The sequence below is a fragment of the Geotrypetes seraphini genome, chromosome 3 (assembly GCF_902459505.1).
Source record: "Geotrypetes seraphini chromosome 3, aGeoSer1.1, whole genome shotgun sequence".
NCBI lineage: Eukaryota > Metazoa > Chordata > Amphibia > Gymnophiona > Dermophiidae > Geotrypetes > Geotrypetes seraphini.
The window spans coordinates 126,148,891-126,168,207 of record NC_047086.1 but is presented as its reverse complement, the minus strand read 5'-3'; the positions used below and the strand labels follow the sequence as shown (position 1 = coordinate 126,168,207).

The window sequence follows — 19,317 nt, the reverse complement described above, 5'->3', positions numbered from 1 at the left end:
TCAGAAGAGAAAGATCATTAGAGAAGAACATCATGTTTGGGAAGATCGAAGGAACCAGGTGAAGAGGATGACCTGCAATCTGGTGGCTGGACACATTGAAAACAACCATGGGGATGATGCTAGAGGACCTAGCACAAAACCGATTTCTTTTTAGACCTGTAATTCATGAAGTCATTGAGACTCGAAAACAAGTCAATGGCACTTAACACTAAGACCCCCTTTTATCAAGCTGTGTTAGGATTTTGTATTACCGGCCACTGCGGTAAAAGCTTTGATGCTAATAGGATTCATATGAGTGTCTGAGCTTTTTCCGCAGTGGCCAGCGATAAGAAACCCTAACACATCTTGATAAAAGAGGGCCTAAATGTCTAAGGGCCCCTTCTACAAAGCCATATGGGAACTGCTACTGCAGCTTTGTAAAAGGAGCCCTAAGCCCTCAGTTTACAAAGCCTAGGATATGCATATATTAGGCTCAAGTGGAAACAAATGGAAGGTGGCATGGCCTGCTTATGACAAGTTCATAGACATTTAATCCTAAAAGATGCCCATAGGAATATAATAGGTGTCTTTAGCAGTTAGAGTGTGCTAATGCCATTGCGTATGCTAACACACTTAACTCCCCTTCATGAATTCCCCCCTTAATGTATATGACCTAAAAGACTGACATCAGGAGTTACACCTGCTCCCAAGCAATTTCGGATTTAGTAAATAGCTTCTCTAAAACATGAAAAGCATCAAAGTTGTGAAAAAAAATTACACAGTCCTTTCTACTGACCCTATAGTACACAAAACCTTCAAAAATGAAAGTTGCCCTTCCAAACATTTATAGCCTTTACCTTTGTTATTTGTATGCCTACTTTTGGTACCTTTTTGATTGGCATTTTATATATGTTTAAGTTGTAAAGACCTGTTGATATGGTTTTAGGAGGATACCACTGTTTATCAGCAGTATGATAAATAATGATGTTTAGCCAATGAATAGGTGCCGTGGGAGAAGTTGTGACTCTTTATATTATAATTTAATAGATAAATCAAATCTAAGTGTCTTTCATTATTAAACTGATATCTATTTTAAAGGTTTTATTTTGACAGCTTATCAGTCACTGAAAAGAGTGTGAAAGATCTCTTTGAAAATGGGGGCAGAAAAAAGATGGCGTCTGTTTTGGCTGAGAAAAATTAGGTTGAGTTCTTTTCTGCATGAATAGAAATAGAAGATATCACTGACATGTTGCATTCTTTATGGTGTCAATTAGATAATTTTAACACAGTATTCAATATTGATATTTTTGGCAAATTAGGAATATGGTGAGTTGATTGAGTTAATTAACATACTGAAAAAGCTGAAGGGTTTTTGTAGAAAAACCTAAAAACATATAAAACATTTTTTTAATTATGTATTTGAGGGCATACATCTTATAGGATTGGGCAGCCAGAAATTTTCATTTTATGTTGTTTTATGTCATTTATGGGAATTTTTATTTTCATTTGGCTACTTTGTCAGTTGCCAATAATAGTGCACACTATAGAAAAAGAGGAAACACTGTTTTCCCAATACAATATATAGTAAATTAGTAAATAGATCATTCTCAGAGAGTCACTTAAACATTCACATTCATATAAGGATAAAGAAATAGCATACAGTTTCAGGTTTAGTATGAGATAATGTGGAATGGATGTTCTTGATGCAAATGTTTATTTACCACTTCTAAAAAAACAAACTCATCCACAATTACATAGTTGTGGACCCACATGGTCCGTGTTTAGGCTGAAAACGCCTTCCTTAGTGGTCCAGGACAATGGCTGCACAAAGGATGAATACAAATGTGGATGTTAAAAATATGTCATGAAAATAAACCTGAAGTCGTTCACCACCAATCCCTTAGCTTTCCTTCTCCGGTACCCTGACCCTTCTGGCACAAGCCCTCCCCCTAGGATATATCCTGCCTTTCCAGAAACAGGAATAGCTGTGGAATAGCTGGGTTTTTGTTGTGTGTCAAGCTCAGTATAGACAGCATCAGACCCTAATCTGATGGGAAGTAACATTCAGTAAAGGCATACTACATTCCACATTCTCAAGCAAATTCTTTATCCAAGGTCCAAATGCTTGAGTGACGAGGCAATCCTTTAGAAGTGCTCTAAAATGTGTGTATTTATTAACTTTTTTAATGAGAAGATTCACCCAAAGTAGTGTACTACAGTTTAAAAGGTGAGAGAGGCATCAAAGATGACCATGGAGCAAGAAGCCAAGGTAACTGCAAGGATGAGAAAGCCATGCACAGAAACAGAAAAAAAGAGGGAAGAGGGGGTCATGAATTTGGGGGGTGTAAATAGAGTCCTGACCTGGCCATGTTAGTTTAAAGTGAAAGTGGGACATCCAGGTGGGTATTTCTGGTGTAGTGAGTTTGATCTGCTAGTACCATAAAAATGATACTGAAAACTGAGAGGAGATTAGAGCATCATGAGGCTGCCATGAGAGGTCACAACAGCTATTTTCAGGAAGCTGCCGCAAGGGACAGGAGCAAGGGGAGTTCACTCCTGTCCCCATTGCCACCACTGAACCACCAGGTAGATCTGGGGGAGCCTATTGAGATCACAAAAGATGGAGAGCTGCTTTAGCGGGATGAGGGAAGGGAATTCTTTTTGGTCATGAGCTGGATGGAGGGGGATCTTTTACCAACTCGGAGGGGGCTTATGCTGGTGCTAGCTGATATTCAGTGTCAGGACCTGCAAAGCTAAGCAGGCTGAATGATCCTGGCCCTTGTATATCTGCTGGATCCTCCCCAACAATGTCCCCTGTACCGCTCCTGACAGGCCTACATTTTTAAATGGCCAGTCACAGTTGATATTCAGCAGCACTGCCTGGCTAAGTGTCACTGAATATTGGCATTTGGGCAGCCCCCAAGCAATTTAAAGAGGGCTGGAGCCTCTCCCACTTATGTGTCTATGCATTTATATAGACACATAATTGTATGTGCAAAAGTGACCATTATCCAGTTAAGCACTATTCTTTAAGTATGCACCAGTATTTGATGGTGCATACTTTGCAGGTGGACATAAATTCAAAATTGGTGTGTATAGGCTTTCCTTTATAGAATTGCCCTCATAGTTTTTGGATTGCCCAAACCACTTTAATAACCCACCCCCCACAACATCTATATGCATAAATATGAGCCTTATAAAATCAGGACTTGCATATGTGTCTTATTATTTACACATATAGATGCAATTCAGTGATTTTAAAATGACTACCTCCTAAAGCTGTATTTTTGAAATAGGGTCAGTGTCAGATAGTAGTAAAAAGGTTTTATATAGAATCTCTTCATTCATGATTTTCCTTGAATTTCAGCATTTCTTAACAATGTATTAATGCTCCAGGTCAAAGGAGTAAAAGAATTCTGAGGAAGTGTTACACCACCCTACTTTAGAAAAACAAATTTAAACATAAAATATACTTATGCTTTTTACAGTAAGCAAAAAGCACTGATCAACTAATTTTCAAAATTCTAGTTGTAGCTATCATTAATGATTAATACACTCTGGTAGTAATAGTCATTAATGATTAATACATTTGTGAAGTGCTCATATGTTTATTTGACAACTCAATTCTTGTATAAAACAGCTGTTAGGCATTCTGAAGTATTATAAAGCATACCAATCATTCAAATCTTTTATTTTATTTTAGCCTTTCATATTTGTCAAAGGCTAAAAATACTGATAAGTTACTGACATAAAGTCAACAAATAAACACTGGCTTTTACAAAGCTGCGCTAGAGGTTTCTACTGTGGGCTGGGGTCCGACACTTAGAATTCCTATGAGTGTTGGAGCATTTACCTTGCCAGCCCATGGTAAAAACCTCTACTGCGGCTTTGTAAAAGAAGCCCAAAATGAAGTTGAAAGCAAACTAAAAATACACGAACTTGGTGATTAGAAGAGCAGTGCTTCTGAAATAGGATTCTCATTAATATTTCATGCTGAATCAAGTTTTCATATACAGTAAATGTTACACCCAGGGGTTTGATAATTAATTGGTCATCATTGCTCACAATATAGATTTTCTGATGATTCATCTAATTATTTTATTTATATTTTATTTTATTTTATTTACAGTAGCCTGTTCGTAAAGGCCCTCTTTTACTAAACCATGGTAGAGGTTTATACCGCAGCCCAGGGCGCTAAATGCTCTGACGATGCTCTGATGCTTCTAGAATTCTTTGAGCATTGGAACAGCATTAGAGTATTTAGCGCTCTAGGCTGTGATGGAAACCTCTACCGCAGCTTAGTAAAAGGGATGGAGGTGGGGGGGGGGGGGAGAGAAATGTGTTTATTGTCCATCTGTTACTTGACTATGAATTGCTGTCAAGCCTATAATATATCCTGCTAGAGGTTACATTTTCTCCAAAAGGTACAAAATGAGAATTTCAGGTTTGAGTGATGATTCTTCCTGTGCAGAAATTTTGTTCTCATAACTCTCCTAAACCTTGTCTTGTTCTAGAAAGATGTTCTCAATTCATATCTTTTCTTCACTTCAAGAGAATTTATGAGTAAGAACACTTTGTTGGAGACGTATCTTCAACCTTTCTTGAAATTCTCATTTAGTGTGTTTAAGTATATATCAACTATGAATCTTGGAAATAGCTAAATTAAACTTGAATATTTTGTACCCCATCTAAGCCTTCGGGGGAAAAATATTTTTTCACTTCTATGTTTAGGAGGAATTACGACTTTTATGGACTTCAAAGTCTCTTCATGGTATTGCTGCCTTGGCATGACGTTGGTCCTTGATCTGGAACAGGTCCTATTGGCTGTGGCTGATAACAGTGGGAAACATCAAAATCTGAGTGTCAGATCTCTGCTCCATAGCTCAGTTCTGTAAGTCTTCTGTTTTCATGATATAAGCACTTAAAATGCATGACATGAAAACATGCATGCTAGTACCTAAAAGCTCTTGAGATATTTTAATTATCAGCTAAAGATATGCCCGTTTTAGGTTTAAAGTACAAATTTATCTCTGACAGACATGCTAAATATGATTATAATGATATAAGGCCTAAGCTCTTATAAGATTTCTCCATTTCTTTGACTGCATAGATCCTCTTATCTTTCTTTCAGGTAATTTCTGACCCACAGCAGTTGAAATGAAGACAAAATTATATTTCCCATACTAAGTACATTGAAAATCTAATACATTTTCCTCTGGGTGTGACCAAAAAATTAAAGCTCTTTTTGGAATTTTTAATGTATTTGAGGGTAGGCATGAGGTAGGAAATATAGCACCTGCTAGGTTAGGAGAATTAACAAGTGTAGGCTTGATATGGAGAACAATAGAAACAAATTAATCTCCCAGCTATAAAATAACTGTCCGGGCAGGATTTTGATTCTTTTATAAATAGATAAAATCTGACTGAGAATTGTTTGTGCCATCTGGGCAAGAATCTTATAGCGGCTTGAACCAATGTCAGCCAGGGAGTTTAGAATAGAAGCTTTATTATTCATTTATTTATTAAGATTTATTTACCACCTTCAAGGCGGTATACAGCAAGAATAAGTAAAAAAAAAAAAAAAAAAAAAGCAACAGATAATTATAGTAGTAAAAATATTCAAATTATATTACTATTATTATAGTTTCATGACCTTGGCTGGGGTTGGCACTCTAAATTTTGAGTTTTTCTCAAGATATTCAGAGATATTGGCACAGAAATTGGGCAGCTCCAAGCACGTCTGCCTTCTATATACAGTATAAGTGACAAATGACGATTGTTTGTCAATGCCCATTGCATTCAGATGTATTCATTGGAGCAATATCAAAACACTAGAAACAACAACTATAGGTTTGCACAAGAGTTGCTCATTCTCAGTTTTCAAGTCTTGATTTTATTTATTTATTGCCTTTTCATGAAGAGGTTCACCCACAGTGGTTTACTGTACATTGAATAGTAATCAAGTATGCTTAGATATTTCCCTATCTGTCCCGGCAGGCTCACAATCTAACTATGGGGCAATGGTGAGTTAAGTGACGTGCCCATACTAATAAGGAGCAGGCTGGGATTGAACTTGCAACCTCAGGATACTGAGGCAGTAGCTCTAAGCACTAGGCCACACTAGATTTTTGAATGTTCTGTCACTAATGGCCGTAGCAATTCATATTCGTTGCTGCTGCTTCTCTCTGCCGCCTCATGCCTTGCTAACATCAGTTCCTCTTTTCTTCCTGGTTGGATGCGACAGAGAGAAGCATGCGAGGCTGCAGCAGGAAACGAATACGAATCAGTGCGGCCAATGGCAACACCTCGGAGGTACACAGTGTAAGGTAAGATGAAAAAACTGAACTACTATTAGTGTATAGTGAAATCTTTAAAGTGACTTTGGGGACAGATTTCATTTTTGATGCTTTTTAAAATCTTTTCATAGGTGTTTGAAGGCTTATTATTTTCAGAAGGCTTTTCAAAACGTGTGATGGGATGATACCACTATTGTTGTGTATAAAGAATGTTAGTTCCCCCCCCCTTTTTTTTTTTTTTTTACAAAACCACATTACTTTCTTATCACTATAATAAAAAAAGCACAGGGAGAGTTTGTTATGAAGATTTTGTCTAAACTAGGGGGTTTTTTTGTAGATATTTTGAAGGTTGAATATTTTTAGAAAGTCTTAACTTGTGACGTGTTAATATATTAGGGTTTGTTTTCTCAATTATGTTTATGTGTGTTTATTTGTAACCTGCATACATTTTTGTATAAGCGAGATATAAATGTTTAAATAAATAATGAAAAGTAAGCTCTTTTTTTTTTTTTTTACAAATTAGTAACGCAACAATTTTACAAAAAAGTTTGGGTTTTGGAGCTGTTTGGTTTTTAGAACTTTGGATAAAGGATCTTGCATTGCCACATTTATGATCCATGCTTGGTTCTTGTCAACCACAATGATATTGGGTATATTGTGCAACCAGTGTTTATCACTCTGTATCCTGAAGTCCCAAAGAATTTCGGCTTGTTCATTTTCTACCATGGTTTTGATTGTAGACCCACCATATTTTGCTTATGGGGATATTTCAATGAGAGAATGACACAGGGACAAATATGTCCCCATCCCCTCAGGAACTCAATTTTCCCATCCCGTTCTTGTGAATTTTGTTGCTGTCCCTGTCCCTGCCCCTTTCCTGTAAGCTCTACCTTAACTGCACAAGCCTCGAATACGTAAGATTTTAAAGTGCTTTAAGGCTTGTGCAGATGAGGGCAGAGCTTACAGGAATGGGGTAGGGACAGGAAAAGAACTCGCGAGGAAAAATTTGTCACCGTGTCATTCTCTAATTTTAATGAATCATAGCTGCTACTTTATGTGCTTCCTTGTAGTCAATCTGAGCAGGGTTTTTTTAACGGCTAGTGATAAATCTGCTCAGCCTCTTTGGTGTGAGGAAGATAAAGCCTGCCAGGAACACTGGGGGGTACAGAAAATAATGGCCATGATTTTTTGCATTTTTCAATCCAAAGTTTCTAGCTCTGCCTTAATCCAATTTACAATTCAATCACTGTATCAAATAACAGGTATGGCCCAAATGTTGATGACCTTGGTGGTATTTCCATCATTGAGTTTGGCCTTCAGGATTTTTTAACCTTTCTGATGTATATTCTTTGATGACTGTGTTCATTACTATGATATGCTTAATTGTATCCACCTGTAGGATGCCCAAATATTGGTAGGCTCCTTTGCTGTTTAATCCCTTGATGATCTTATTATTGGCATTTCTATGTCTTCGATGTTGACCATTTTTCTATTTTTCATAGCTAGGATGGCTTATTTGTCTAATCCAAATTCCATGGCAATATCTTCACTGAAAATTAAGCCAGTATTAGCAGAGATTCAATTTCTAGTTGTGATTTTCCAAAGAGCTTCAAGTCATCTAAGTAATGTATAGTAGACTTGAAATATTCTTGTCCTGATGTTCACCTGATTCACTTTTTCACTGCTAACTGGTAGTTCCATTTTCCACTGACTCATTGCTTTTTGCACAAAGTTTCTGTTGTTTTGATTTGCTACAGTTATTTCCAGTCATTTTGGCAGTGAGTTGAAGGCCTTTTTTAATCAATACAAGCTGGATTCAAGTTTGGATTTCAACATTTACAATTTTTCCGGGATAATCAGAAGCTAATCTTTTGTGCTTCTAGTATTTTGACTGTTTCCTTTTTGTTCCACTGGAAGTAAATTGTTTCTTTCCCAGTGGTCTTGGGTTATATCTGATATTCCTGTCAGCAGTTTAAATATTGTTGACAGACAAGTTAATGACCTGTAGTTGTTTGGGAGTGTCATTTTTTCTGAGTCTAATCGGCCGGGGTGGTCTTTTTGTAGACTGGAAAGGGGATGGGATTTGGTATACCACCTTTCTTTGGTTACAATCAAAGTAGTTTGCATATTATATATATATATATATAAGTACTTATTTTGTTTTGTTTGGGACAGTGAAGGATTTAGTAACTTGGCTAGAGTCACTAGGAGCTGCAGTGGGAATCAAACCTATTTCCCCTGGTTCTAAGACTGCTGCATTAACCTACTAAATGGTCCATAGGGTTCAGCTTCTTTTTACGGACAGCACTTGCTATAGTGGATTTTTAAAACAATCAATGTTAGCTTTTGTTCCAGTTGTGCTGCTATAAGCCCTTCAGTTTTTTCGTCAGGGTTCAGTAGAAGTAGTAGTAGTACTGCTGTATATTTAATTAACTGCCTCTTTCCTTTGTGTCCATCCCAGACCATTCCAGACCAATGGGATTGTTGTGCATGCCCACCAGTGGATTGAGGCGAAAAAAGAAAGTTGTTTTGTGTGATTTCACACTATGCAGAACTGTGCCATTCATATACTATTTTGTTTAAGCAGGTTTACTCATATCTCACCACTTCTGAAAGATTACCATTGGCTCCCAATTAAACAACAAATCAAATTTAAAATCCTTTTTCTGGTGTGCAGAGCTTTTAGTTATGGTTTGCCTCAGGGCTGTGGAGTCGGTAGATAAATGTTCCGACTCCGACTCCTCAGTTTTTTGTACTTCAGACTCCGATTCCAACTCCAGGTATCCGAAATTTCCTCCGACTCCTCGACTCCGACTTCGACTCCACAGCCCTGGTTTGCCTAACTATCCCATATATTCCTCTCGACATGCTTCGGTCTATCAATGATCACCAACTAGTTTTGCCGATATGCACACTCGGAGTCCACATGGCACAGTACTTTCTTTTTCATAGCTCCAGCATTATGAAACCTTTGGCAATCCGTAGTGAGTCTTCCTTGAAAAAATTCAAAATTGAAGTTTAAAACATGGCTATTTGAGCATGTTTTTAGGAAGTGATGGAGGAGCCTCTTAGGATCTGACTACTGTGCTTCCTGGAATCTCTGTATTAATTCTCTTTTCTTTATGGGGTTTGTATATTATGTTTGTATGTGTGTGTCCTTAGTATGGCTAGTTCTATTCTATCAAGATTTGTAGTTCGTTTCCATTATTGTAAGTTGTAGATTGTACACCACCTTGATTTACTACCATAGTTAAAGGTGGTATAGTAAGTTCAAAATAAATAAATAAGGGCACTGCGCAGCCCAAGAATGCAGAGTATTTTTATATCACCAGCGAACTGTGGATGGTATGCTCAGCTCCCATGTGGTGTATATCAATTTGCTCCTGATCTGGCAGATTGCTGGGGTGTCAGTTCAACACAGACTACAGCCAGTGAGAAGAGGCTCCCTTTTCGTTATGCTGAGCTTTCCTGAAGTTGGCATGGCACCTGGTGCCAGATCCCTAACCCCCTTGCCTTTCTTCTCTCTTCCTCTATTCAGAGTGTGGAGAGGCAGATTACCTGGAGTTGGGGTGAGGCTTGGTTTTGCTGAGTTACTTCTTCCCCCTTTACTTTCTCATTAGAAAAAAAGATGAGGCTTTGAGGTAAGTTTCTGTTACTTGTTTGTTCGGTGCTTCTATCTGGTTTTCCTTCCTTGCACATTCATTTTTTTTAACTTTATATTTATTATGATTTAAAATACAATTCAAGCAATTCTACCTCAATAAAGCAAACAGGATTAATATAGAAAAATATCCAGGCAACTATTGCAGTTTATAAACTCACAAACTGTAGAAGAAAAAGCAATATTCCCTTAGTCCTCAAAAAGGGAAAAGTAGAAAATTATAAAGAATATATCTCAACAAGGAGAAAGAAAAAAGAAATTAAGGCAAATTTTTCTTGCCATGAAAACCATTTGATCTTGCTGTAATTTTTTGTACCTTCACAACATAGCTCTCTTTTTCAAATTGGATAGAAAATTTAACAGCAAAACATGACTTCAACTGTTTGGGATCAAAGAAAACGTATCTGACTTTATATTAAATCTTACTAAGTATGTAACTGGAAAACAAAGAAAAAAATACCCCCACTCTGTACAACCCTGTTCTGCAGAACCAGGAACTTCTTCTTCATTCCTCAGTTTCTCTGCAGACATCAGAAAAATACCACTGTACAAATTGCTGTATTCACAACTATGCAAGTCTCTTCATTTCCTGTGCTGCTGCAGACTTCTGCTATAGTCACATCTGTACCAGTCCCTTCACTTTCTAGTGTGGTGAACATTTGCTCTATTCACATCTGCACATATTTATTTATAAGTTTAATCAAATTACAAGCACTTAAACTTGATTCAGAAACACGGCTCAATCAACAACAAACATAAGAATAGCCTTACTGGGCCAAACCAATGGTCCATCAAGCCAAGTAGCCTCTCACGGTGTCCAATCCAGGTCACTAGTACCTAACCAAAACCCAAGGTGTAGGAATATTCCATGCTACCAATACAGGACAAGCAGTGGCTTCCCCCATGTCTTTCTCAATAACAGACTATGGACTTTTCCTCCAAGAACTTGTCCAAACCTTTCCTAAAACCAGCTATGCTATCCGCTCTTACCACATCCTCTGGCAATGCGTTCCAGAGCTTAACTATTCTCTGAGTGAAAAAAAATTTCCTCCTATTGGTTTTAAGAGCACTTCCTTGTAACTTCATCGAGTGTCCCCTAGTCTTTGTAATTTTTGACGGCATGAAAAATCGATACACTTGTACCTGGTCTATTCCACTCAGGATTTTGTAGAATTCAAACATATCTCCCCTCAGCCGTCTCTTTTCCAAGCTGAAGAGCCCTAACCGTTTTCCTCATACGAGAGAAGTTCCATCCCCTTTACCATCTTGGTCATTCTTCTTTGAACCTTTACTAGCACCACTATATCTTTCTTGAGATAAGGAGACCAGAATTGAATGCAATACTCCAAATGAGGTTGCACCATGGAGCGATACAGGGGCATTATAACATTCTTAGTGTTGTTAACCATCCCTTTTTTTAATAATTCACAGCATCTTGTTTGCTTTTTTGGCCGCCGCCACACATTAGGCGGAAGGTTTCATCGTATTGTCTACAATGATACCCTGATTCTTTTCTTGGGCGCTAACCCCCAAGGTGGACCCTATCATCTGGTAACCGTGATTCAGGTTATTCTTCCCAATGTGTATCACTTTGCATTTGTCCACATTAAATTTCATCTGCCACTTGGACACCCAGTCTTCCAATTTCCTAAGGTCCGCCTGCAATTTTTCACAATCAGAACAGTTTAGCGTCATCTGCAAATTGAATCACTTCACTCATCATTCCAATTTCCAGATCATTTATAAACAAGTTAAATAGTACCGGTCCCAGTACATACCCCTGCGGCACTCCACTGTTTACTCTCCTCCATTGAGAAAAATGACCATTTAACCCTACCCTCTGTTTTCTATCCGATAACCAATTCCTAATCTACAACTGAACTTTGCCACCTATCCCATGACTCTTTAATTTTCTCAGGAGCCTCTTGTGATGAACTTTATCAAAAGCTTTCTGAAAATCTAGATACACTAAATCAACCGGCTCACCTTTATTCACAGGTTTATTCACACCTTCAAAGAAGTCAAGCAAATTTGTGAGGCAAGATCTCCCTCGGCTGAACCCATGCTGACTCCGTCTCATTAAATCATGTTTGTCTATGTGTTCCTCAGTTTTATTTTTTATAATAGTTTACCATTTTGCCCGGCACCGAATGGATCTTCCCTGGAGCCCTTTTTAAAAATCGGCGTAACATTGGCCACCCTCCAATCTTTAGGTACCACAGACAATTTTTTAGCAGTAGGTTACATATCACTAACAGCAGGTCAGCAATTTCATGTTTGAGTTATTTTAGTACCCTTGGATGTATACCATCTGGTCCTGGTGATTTATCACTTTTTAACTTGTCTGTTTGGCTCAGTACATCTTCCAGATTCACCGAGATTTCTTTCAGCTCCTCCGCATCATCACCCTTGAAAACCATTTCTGATTCAGGTAGATCTCTTACATCTTCTTCCGTAAAGACCGAAGCAAAGAATTCATTTAGTCTTTCCGCTATGGCCTTATCCTCCCTGAGCACCCCTTTCATTCCTTGGTCATCCAACGGTCCCACAGATTCCCTCACAGGTTTTCTGCTTCTGATGTACCTAAAAAAATTGCTATGAGTTTTTGCCTCTTTTCCAAGTTTCCAAGTACCATTCCCTCTATCCAAATTGATCCATAGTGCCTCTTCCTTACCCTGCAGATCCTGCAATTGTGTGGCTTTAATATGATCTTTAACATATAAAACTTCTTCCCCTCCTTTTCTTCCTTCCCTGTCTTTCCTGAACAGATTATTGGCCGGTATAACTACATCCCAGTCATGGTTCTCCATGAACCATGTCTCTGTGATCACTACTATATCCAACTCCTCTTCTTATATCACAGCTTCTAGATCCAGAATCTTGTTTCCTATACTTCGAGCATTAGTATATACTGTTTTCCAGACATTGCCCCCTTTTCCCATCCGTGTAGAGGTATTCAGTGATTTACTTACCTGAGGGCTTATACTCACCCGGGAGCTTTGATCACCCTGCCCCATCACTTCTAGTTTAAAGCCCTCTTCAGTAGATTAGCCAGCCTGCCGGCAAAGACACTTCTTCCCTTCTTTGATAGATGCATACCATCCCTGCTCAGCAGCCCTTGGAAAATCATCCCATGGTCCAGGAAGCCAAAATGCTCTCAATGACACCATCCATGTAGCTACGCAGTCATCTCCAGGATGCGAGCTTCTCTGCCCTGGCCTTTACCCTCGACAGGGAATATGGACCTGAGCACCTGACTGCTTCACCTTCTCTCCCAGAGCCACAAAGTCACTTTTGACACGTTCGCAGGGGTACCTGGCAGTATCATTAGTGCCAATGTGGATGAGCAACATTGGATAGTAGTCATCAGGCTTGATGAGTCTTGGCAAGCTCTCCGTAACATCTTGGATTTTGGCACCAGGTAGACAGCATACCTCTCGTGACATCATGTTTGGTCTGCAGATTGACGCTTCTGTACCCCTTAGAAGGGAATCGCCAACTACCTTACACCACTCTCCTCCACTTCCAGGACAGCATACCAGTTCTTCAGTTCATGGGCAGGGGGAGTCAATCTTGCAGTGTTACGTAATCTGAATCCAGCTACCTTCCCTTAACACAGCCTCTTCTTCCCCACTGCTGGAAATCTTTGACGTCTCATGAACCATTTCATCGATGTACCTCTCATTCTTGCGGATGCTTCTTAGTCTTGCCACCTCCTCTCTCAGTTCTTTTACTTCCTTCATGAAGGATTCAAGCTGAAGACAGCTTGTACATGGAACCACTCCCTCTGCCTGGGTAACATTGTCTATCTGCACAGAGACAGAAGTTGTAACTTGAGCAGCAGCTTTGGTGATACGATGTTTCCTAGCCAGAAGTACTTACACTTTGGAAGAAAATAAAAAAAGAAAGGGCAGAAAAATACTACCAAAGGAATTCCCTGGAGGCAGAAATCCTACCAAAGTAATTCCCTAGAGGCAGAAAGTAGTTCACAGGTTGCTGTGAAAACTATCTTTAATGCAGATCCTCTACAACCTCTCTCTTAGAACCAGGCTTACTGAAGGTTAGGCACTAGGCCAGCATTCCTCCCCTTAAGGGTCACCTGTGGAATCTGATATCTTAAGAAAGTCCTCAGAGTTCAGTCTCAAACTAAGAGGCTGAAACCTGCATGCAAATAGATCTCATGCAGATTCATTGGGGAAATTCTAAAAACCCGATGGGATTGTGACCCTCGAGAACCAATAATGGGCAACCCTGCTGTAGAGGCTTTAAGAGATCAAATACAGAACCAAATTGTTCTTATTCAGACTGACAATCAGTGTGTGAGAAGGCTGTGGAATATGGCAGTGGGTTCTTCTTCACAGGGTGGTCCTTTGAGCCACAAGGAAAAAAGCCTGGAAGACAGACTGAGCAGGGTGTTGCAACTGCATGAGTAGTCACTCAACATGGGCATCACCCGCATGATCTTCTGAGAGTGGGGTACCTCCTCAGTGGAAATTTTTGCCACTCATCTCAACAACAAAGTCCCCTAGTTCTGTTCTTGGTTCAGATCACACAGCAAATTAGCGTCAGATGCCTTCCTTCTTCATTGGCGGACAGGTCTTCTGCATGCATATCCACTAATTCCTCTCGGAGAAGACTACTGAAACTCAAGCAAGATTGAGGAACCATGGTCTTAATCGCTCCTTATTGTCCAAGACATATCTGGTTCCCTCTGTTTCTGGAGTTGTCTTCTGAAGAACACTGGGGGTTGGATTGTTGACTCTGTCTCACCTTGCTTGGCTGCCTGTCAAAACTTGTATCACCTTTAAACTATCATGCATAATGTTTCAAATCTTATATACAAAAGTTGCTTGAACCGCTCATAAACTTATTTGTGAACTCCTAGTCTACGTCAACCAGAAAACTGAAACTGCTTCAACTGCTATTCCCGTATCTCAAAAGAATTATATACAAATGCATATTCGACTCACCTTTCACATATCTTGGCACCAAGACCTGGAACAACCTCCCAACTGACATCAGGATGGAAACATTCTACAACAGATTCTGAAAACAGAATGAGGGAATCACTTCTGCACCTCAACCTCCAGATTTAGGCCCTCATTGCTTGGATTTTGAGAGCATAGAATTTGCATCTCTAGGCATGTCTGAGGGTGTCTCTAGGACATTAAAAAACAGTTTCACAGCTTTACTGAAAATCACCTTGTAAGAACAGTAGTAGAAGGACAGATTGCCCAGGTTCTGTTACAGCTCCCAAATAAAGCATAGGGTGCTGTATCTCTATTCTTATCATACTGTAATCAATTGTGCATATGATAAATTGTATTCTGAATTACCAGTACCCATGAATATTATTTCAGTGTGAACAGACTCTGGTAATTGTACTAAGTGCACAAGAACAAAATAAAGATTATGTTTAACAATAAATCAAAGAATATTCAATAACTATGAAGTCCATTTCACCAGAAAAATGTTAAATATTGCTTGGACTATAATTTGTAGCACTAATGCTGCCAGCTTACTGCAGAAGTTAAATCTACAATGGGGAGATGGTTGAGGGGAAGGCAAGATAGGAATAGGATAGAAAATTATTTCCTTCCTGTATGTTTTTCATAGCCTAGTGGATGTTCATAGCAGTGCTTTTTTTGATAGTTATATTTATTTTTTCTTTATAAGCTCACTAGCATTTTCTGAGGTTGTATGGGTACTGTTGCATATTAAATGATTTTGTTTTTATGCTTTGATTCTTTATAGAGAGAGATTATATTATCTTAAATTCATGAAAGGCAACTATTACTGGGAACATGATTGGGTGGTGATGATAGTTGAGAAACATAAAAGAACATAAAATATTCTATATTGGATCAGGCCAAAGATTTATCAAGGACAACATCCTGTCTCCAACAGTTACAACTCTACATCACAAGTACCTGGCAGGATACCAAAAAGTAACTTTGTTCTGGTTGCACATACCCAGAGATAAATAACGGCTTCCCCAAGTGTGTATGGTAATACATTTTCTCTAAATTGTTTTAAAACCTAGCTATGCTAACTGCCTTGACAACATGTGACAAGAAATTCCACAGCCTAACTGTAAATTGCATGAAAAACGGTAGACAAGTGAGATGAAGGGCTTCCTTCAAAACTGACAATATCTTGTATTACAAATCTCAAGTATGCAATTTAAGGAAGAAAACCTTTTACAATATGAGAAGATTAAGACTCATCAGGCCCTTTTTTCAAGAGTGCCACTTTGCCGTGCTAACACAAATGCTTATACTATCCCAGCTGGATTATTGCAACTCCCTCTATGCGGGTCTGAATTCTACTCTCCTGAACAAACTACAGATGATTCAAAACATGGCAGTCAGACTAATCAAACTAAAAAAATTTGACTCCATCTCACCCTACTATAAGAACATATACTGTCTGCCTGTCAAAACTCACATGACCTTCAAATTATCATGCATAATGTTTTAAATCTTATATGCGAAAACTGCTGAACCGCTCATAAACATATTTGTCATCTGCTGGTCTACGTCAACCAGAAAACTGAAATTGCTTCAACTGCAACTCAAGGTATCCCAAAAGGGTTATATACAAATGTGTATTCGACTCGTTCTTCACATATCTTGGCACCAAGACCTAGAACAACCTATCAACTGAGATTAGGATGGAAACATTCTACAGCAGATTCTGAAAAAAAAAATTAAAAACTCTCTTCTTTGAAAGCATACACACCTAAGAGGAAGTCAGTTGTATCATCATAGACTAAAAAGGGCACTCAGGGGAGGACAAGACCATGGTAGAGAGACTAAATACATTCTTTTCTTCGGTCTTTATTAGGGAAGATATGAAGGGAGTGATCCATGCTAAAAATGTTAATGCTACTGTATTTAAAGCCGACATTTTTGAGGAACTGAAACAAATTTTGGTGAGCCTGGAAGATATAATAGGCCAAATTGACAAGCCTAAAGAGCAGCAAATCACATAGAGCAGATGGTATACATTCCAATATAATGCCATTTACTGAAAGAGTACCAGAAGTGATTCATGAAACTATAGACTAGTGAGCCTAATACCACTATTGGGCAAAATGCTGATGATCTACAACTCTTACACCCCCTTGACCCTAATAATCCGTCAGAAATTGCCACCATTAATGAAAAACTTAAACAGATTCATTTATGGCTGGACCAAAACAGATTGTCCTTAAACATTAATAAAACCAACACTTTACTCTTTCCTTGGAAAGAAAATCATAAAATAGCGGTTTCTATTAATATACAAGGAGTTACGCTCAAACAAGTAAATAAAATCCGGATACTAGGTATCATTTTAGATGAAAATCTTACTTATCATGACCACATTAGCTATGTGGTCAAGAATACTTTCTACAGGTTACGTCAAATCCGCTCTATTTCAAAATTCCTTTGTCCCAAATCTTTAAATACATTAATTCATTCATTGATTATTTCAAAAATTGACTACTGTAATGCTTTATTCAAAGGAATGGCCCAAAAAGAAATTAGAAGATTACAAATTATCCAAAACACTTCCATCAAATTAATTATGGGGGCCAAAAAGTTTGATCATGTCACCCCGTTACTTCAAAAGGCACATTGGCTCCCTGTGGCACACCGCATTCTTTATAAATTATCTTTACTCACCTTTAAATCATTGCTATACAAAACTCCATCATTTATTTACAAAGTTTTAATTCCATATTCTTCTCAAAAAACTTTAAGATCGAATGAACAACTTTTATTGGTTATTCCCACCCTTAAAATGATTAATACACGAAGGCAATATATTTTTACCGTCACAGCACCACAAACTTGGAACTCTCTCCCACTTTACTTAAGACAGGAGAAAAATTTTGATAAATTTAAAAGCCAACTTAAGAGCTTTCTTTTTAAAGACGCTTTCAATATCTAATTGAAATGCCAATTGCTCTTTATAACTGCCGTTCATTTTGTTCAACTGTGTATTATACTCCCAATAAACTATTTCGTTTTCCCTTTCCCTTTGTATATTACCCTTAAATGTTCTTCCTTTCCTATCATAAAATGTATTTCGTTACCTTCTATCCTAGTGTTTCCTGTTGTAATCGGTCTATTTTTAAAAGATTTTTATATTTTTTATATATTCTTGTTATTGTTTATCTTATATTTATAATTTATGTACATCGCTTAGTAACTGTGATAGGCGATCAATCAAATAACGAATAAACTTGAAACTTGAAAATGTTTTAAACTAAGGAGCCACATGAGCAGGCCATCCTATTTCTGACTTGGACATTCTATTTATGGCTTGGACATCCTGTCGATAATGCCTCTCCATATAAGCTAAATGCTGCGAGTATTTGTGACTGCATTCTCTGAGGCTTTGTCCTCCACTTTATCATGTGTTAAAATTTGTATGGTTTGTTTATTGAAATATCACCTGTACTAGTTAGTGGGGGGTCTATTTTAATGGTGATTTCATCATAACTACTGTAACAGATTCAGGGATTTTCACTCTCTAAGCCTGCAGTTAAGCTTCTGGGCAGCAGGGGCATTAATCAGTTAAAAGAAAACTACATGTCCCAGAATGCCCTGAGTTTGCAGCAGTGCTGAGTCAGAGAGGTGGGACTCAGGGAGGAGTATTTCTGTCCAGACTTTAGTCAGTCAGGGAGGTCCCAGAGTGAAAGGTAGAGGTCCCAAAGCAGAGACCTCTAAGAGGAGAGGACCCAGGAGGGGAGACTTTCCCAAGGTGTAGGTTAAGAAGGAACCCAAGTGAAGGAAGGAAGCAGTGCTCCCCAATACATGCCTTAATTGTCACACTGCATTCAGCTTGGCTGAAGTAAGGTAAACTTGTTTAAAGTGTGAGGCAAACGATAATCAATAAAAAATAATCTTTATATATACAATATATTCATTTATTTAGCCCATCCTCCCAAAGGAGCCCAGAAGGGGTTACAAAAGTACATTAACAATATAGGTCAGGACATGACAGACATGATTTAATTGATAATATAGTTCTGACGGACATAGCACAGTTGATAATGCAGCATCTCTGTTACAAACATATGAGCATCAGCGTTGGATCCGTTCATTCCATTTTGATTGAGGATTTGGGCTTAAGGAGAATTTCACCAAAGTTCATGCCATAGCTGCTAACGATCGAGTAGAAGAAACTCCGTTTGGAGATCGCACAGGACGTGCTGCAGACTGTGAACAGTGATCCCTACTTCCTCAGTTTCAAGTTTTATTTTGATTTGATGAATCGCTTATTCAAATTTGCTAAGCGAGTTACAATAAAAAAGGTAAATGTACGTTTAGACATACTGTTTAAAATTTAAAAATGATGGGTTGACCAACAGACTTACAAACTAATCGA

General features: G+C 38.3%; 1 protein-coding gene across 13 annotated transcripts in view; it reads left to right on the top strand.

Moving 5' to 3' along the window:
* Window positions 1–19,317, top strand: part of HMBOX1 (homeobox containing 1) — a 425,772-nt gene that overhangs the window by 174,191 nt on the left and 232,264 nt on the right. For 11 of the 13 annotated variants that reach the window (XM_033938850.1, XM_033938852.1, XM_033938851.1 and 8 more), the window contains exon 3: window positions 4,711–4,870. The exons of 1 other annotated variant lie outside the window; for it this stretch is intronic. In XM_033938850.1, coding sequence (XP_033794741.1) covers window positions 4,728–4,870 — 143 coding nt within the window. In that variant the 5' untranslated portion in view covers window positions 4,711–4,727. Of the gene's footprint in view, window positions 1–4,710; window positions 4,871–6,223; window positions 6,306–19,317 lie in introns of all 13 variants that reach the window. One more of the 13 variants, XM_033938853.1, reaches the window with a different exon arrangement.